Below are 3927 nucleotides of genomic sequence, written 5' to 3'. Positions count from 1 at the left end.
GTTATGGGAACTCAGTTCCTCTTTGGCAGTGCTTCTACTTTGTCAGCTTCTTTGGCTGGTCCCAACTAATTCATTCTTCCTCTCCCCCTCTGTCTCTCTCTTCTTCACTCTGCCGTCCTTACCTGCCCCTCCCCATTTCTTCTCTGCTCTCCACCCTCTCTGTCTTCCAGCCGCACTCATTTCAGGGAACAAATATCATTGTCAGCAAGTCAACATGCAGAAGTGATGACTTAGAGCAGAACAGGCAACTCACTATCAAACCTGCAGATGGGTTCGAATGTTTATCAGCTGGCAGCTGGATGGGGGTGTACATAAAATTGAGCCCTATCTGTGAAGATGCTTTCTGGCTACCGGTTAAGAAATAGGCTGTGGACATACCCAGTACATGGACACACCCAAATCACACTTCTGTTTAGTCCTCAACCCCAGCTGGATTTGAATCATTGGAAGCCATGAAACTACCCTTTTACCTCCCCACACTGTTTAGCACAATGCCAGATATATAGTGGTGGGTGCTCAGTAATTATTTATCTGAGAGGCCCGCAACAAAACACTTAATGGATAAATAGGTGACCTGGTATTCTGACTTGCTACTTCCTCACTCTCTTCTTAATCTCATCCTGAAATGATGACTTGGATGTGAAATATCTGGATCTGTACCATAAGCCTCCAAATTCCATAAGATTAGACAACCCCTTAGGGACACTGTTCTTTACATCAAAATTAGAGTGTGTTAGCTCTAATTAAAATAAGATACTATAGTTTTATCTCATTTCATCTGAGGTCAAAGAATGATGTCACTCTGTGATGGTACATTTTTAGGAGAGCCACTGAAGTCTTTTTGTGTGTCTAGTTACAGGAAGCTAATTCTGTTTACATATTCAATTGCAGATATAAATGAATGTACCATGGTGTCTGTCAGGACCAATGCTGTAATACGATTGGCAGTTATTACTGCAAGTGTCAAGCTGGCCAGAAGCTGGAGGAAGATGGCAGAGGATGTGAAGGTAATGGTTAGGACTGTCTGCTTCCTGATAAGGAAAGAGAGAACATCTATGTGATGCAGAAGAGGGGCTTGTCTTTGATCCAGAGCCAGTTGAAGTGCCTGTGCTGAATGTTGTCAAGAGCACAGATCTTCCTCTCGTATCTAGATTACAAAATTGTAACCCTAAGAACACTTCAAGTAGCTTATTATGAGAAACATATGATTATATGCTGGTTTGGCTGTGTCACGTTCTGATTGTGGAATTTCAATCATTCATTTAAATCCCTGGGTAAAATACATATTTGTGAAAGCATTTTGTTTAATTCTAAAGTGAAAATGGTGCTTATCATAAAATACTCATATGTTGTTACAATAGAAAGAGAGGGACATAAAACTAACCACAGAAACAGCATTCTTAGTGTACAGTTAACTTTTTTTTTTCATGAACTTCCATTTTATGACTCCTTTTAAAATTAATTCCTTCCTTCCTTCTTTTATTTATTAATTCATCATTTTGTTCATTTGATAATCATTGAGTTGCTGCTCTGTATCAGGCATTATTCCATGCTCTGAGGTTATAAAAATTAATGAGAAATAAATTCTGCCCTGAAGGAGCTCACTGATTAGAGGCAAAGATTGAAACATAAGCCAAAACTTTGCAGATCAGTGTTTTAAGGCATTGTAGAATGAGGTTAAGTGCATTGGATTCAAACAGACCCGGATTTGAGTCTCAGCTCTGTCACTTACAGTTTATATAACCTTGGGCATGTTATTTAATCTTGCTAAGACTCTTTCCTCAACTATAAAATTTAGGATAATGGTAGCTCCTAAAACCACAAAAGTTGCTGCGGGAATTAAATAAGATAATGCATCTAAAGCACTTAGCATAGTGGATGGCATATAGTAGGTATTCAAATGATACCTATGAAGTGTACTCTCATTGATGACCATGCTGTTTCCCATTTGCGGAATATAATTGGGACCACAGACCACTTCCTTGTCTTCTTCTCTAAAAGAGGAAGCACCCAAAATAAAATGATCCCTTGTGCCACGCCTTATAACTGTTCTTTCTGACTTTTCCCCCTATCTGTTCTTACCATTTAAATACTTGAACATTCTATGTATTCAGCCTTTTTCTTTTAGATCACATAGAAATGCATTTATTCTAACTATGTTTTAAGCACCATAAGCGTCTCTGGTTAGCACCTCTGGTTCCCATTGACCTTCCAAAATCACACTTACTTTTTCCCCTGACAATGTCTATTCCTAATGGGACATATCTGAATCAGTTGTTGGGATAAAACAAAACAAACAAAAGACATCCAACTGAAGGTGTCTGGTGCCGGGGCTGTGGGTTTGCTTGGGACTGCCAAGACTAGACAAGTCGTAGATGTGAGTAGGTTGGAGAATTTCTCAGATTCTCAGGAAGCGGTGTAGCATCTTACCTTCTGGAAATGTTCTGGCAGGCAGCAACAGGAAGGGCTCCAAACGGACAACCAGATGTTCAAGGGTCACTGTACCTGGGCCTTTCTGAGACAGGCTTCATGCCAGGCAGGGTCCTCTGCCTATAAGGGTATAAACTTATAAAGGCAAGCCCTAAATTCACCCAGGTCCTTTTTCATTCAAGTGAGATCATCTTTGTTTCTGATGAGATTGTTTGGCAATGGTGTTTCCAGTATGGACTCAATATCGGAGAACCAGAGGAGTAAAGCATCCCATGGTGTCCAAATGAAAGGTAGAAAAATGGCCACTGAAGGTAGCATGATCTTCCTGATGATGTACCACGGAGTTGTGCCCTTCCTTGCCTGATAGGCAGTTTTGTTTCTTTTTGGCTGAGTATTACTTTTATCAACATGATTATTATCATAGATACATTTGAAGTGCCCAGCACAGCAATTAGCCAATTGTTGTTATTTTTATAACAACTATTAGGCTGATAAGACAGGGTAAACTTTATATCCACTAATTCATTTATATGCAATTATCTCATATTTTAATTGAAATTAGTCCCTCTTCATATAAATGTCAACATTTTAGTGAACTGATTTCCATGCTTTCATTTAACTGATGTTAATTCGTGTAAACTAAGAGTAGCATCAGTATTTGTGAGAATCGGGAGTTTGACACTGAATTAACATTGACTTCCTACTTAACAAGATGCAGAACTTGGGATGGTGGTTTGGGGTGGAGCAACTTGCCAATAAAGAACCACTTCTCTCTATCTCATACTCCTCAGCATATTTTCTTTGTTATTTCTTTAAATGACCATTTGGTAGACATAGTGATGCTAGAGATTCATCTTGTTTGACTGTTGAACATGCAGTGATGTCAGATTTGTTTATATGCATAATTAAATAAAAATAATAGAGGTTGTTTTGAAATTAAATACATTCTAAAGCCACTACAAATGAACACTTCAATTCATGTGAGGGCACTGATGAGTCATTCATATTTATTTACTGGATACTAACAATAAAGGTCAGCTGGTTTCAAAGACCATTGTGTTAAATACTGCAGACATAGAGTTAAACCATCATTTGAAAATACTTTTTCTTTGCATTAATATAAATTGGATTTAACTTATTTGAATTGCTTTTTAAAATACAGATCAAAATTTTAGTAGACATTTATTGCAGCATTAAAATACATCTAGAGTCTACCCTTCAGTGGAATTGAAACATTTATAAATGGCTTTGTGAGTTAATCTTATTCTTTAGCCTTTTCTTTAAAGAGCCATAAAACTTGTGGAGAAGGCTTCTGATTAACTCAGGTACATGAGTGTCCCCTTCTTTCAAGCATAGCACTGAGCATAAAGCATAGTTTCTAACTCACTCTGTAAATAGCTTATTATAATGTGTAAATTATAAGGGGAAATGCCTGCATACCACTGGACACTGTAAAAATATATATATATATATATATATATATATATATATATATAT

The 3927-nt window shown here is 37.6% G+C and overlaps 1 protein-coding gene across 1 annotated transcript in view; it reads left to right on the top strand.

The window, feature by feature from the left end:
- The first annotated feature begins 901 nt into the window (after window positions 1–901).
- Window positions 902–3927, top strand: part of LOC112404936 (EGF-like and EMI domain-containing protein 1) — a 184734-nt gene continuing 181708 nt past the window's right edge. The window contains 1 exon segment of the mRNA XM_024753118.1: window positions 902–1007. Coding sequence (XP_024608886.1) covers window positions 902–1007 — 106 coding nt within the window.

This window comes from Neophocaena asiaeorientalis, unplaced genomic scaffold (assembly GCF_003031525.2).
Source record: "Neophocaena asiaeorientalis asiaeorientalis breed wild unplaced genomic scaffold, Neophocaena_asiaeorientalis_V1.1 scaffold560, whole genome shotgun sequence".
NCBI classification, from domain to species: Eukaryota; Metazoa; Chordata; class Mammalia; order Artiodactyla; family Phocoenidae; genus Neophocaena; species Neophocaena asiaeorientalis.
Note: the sequence above shows the minus strand (reverse complement) of the source record. Positions and strands in the feature narration are given on the sequence as shown.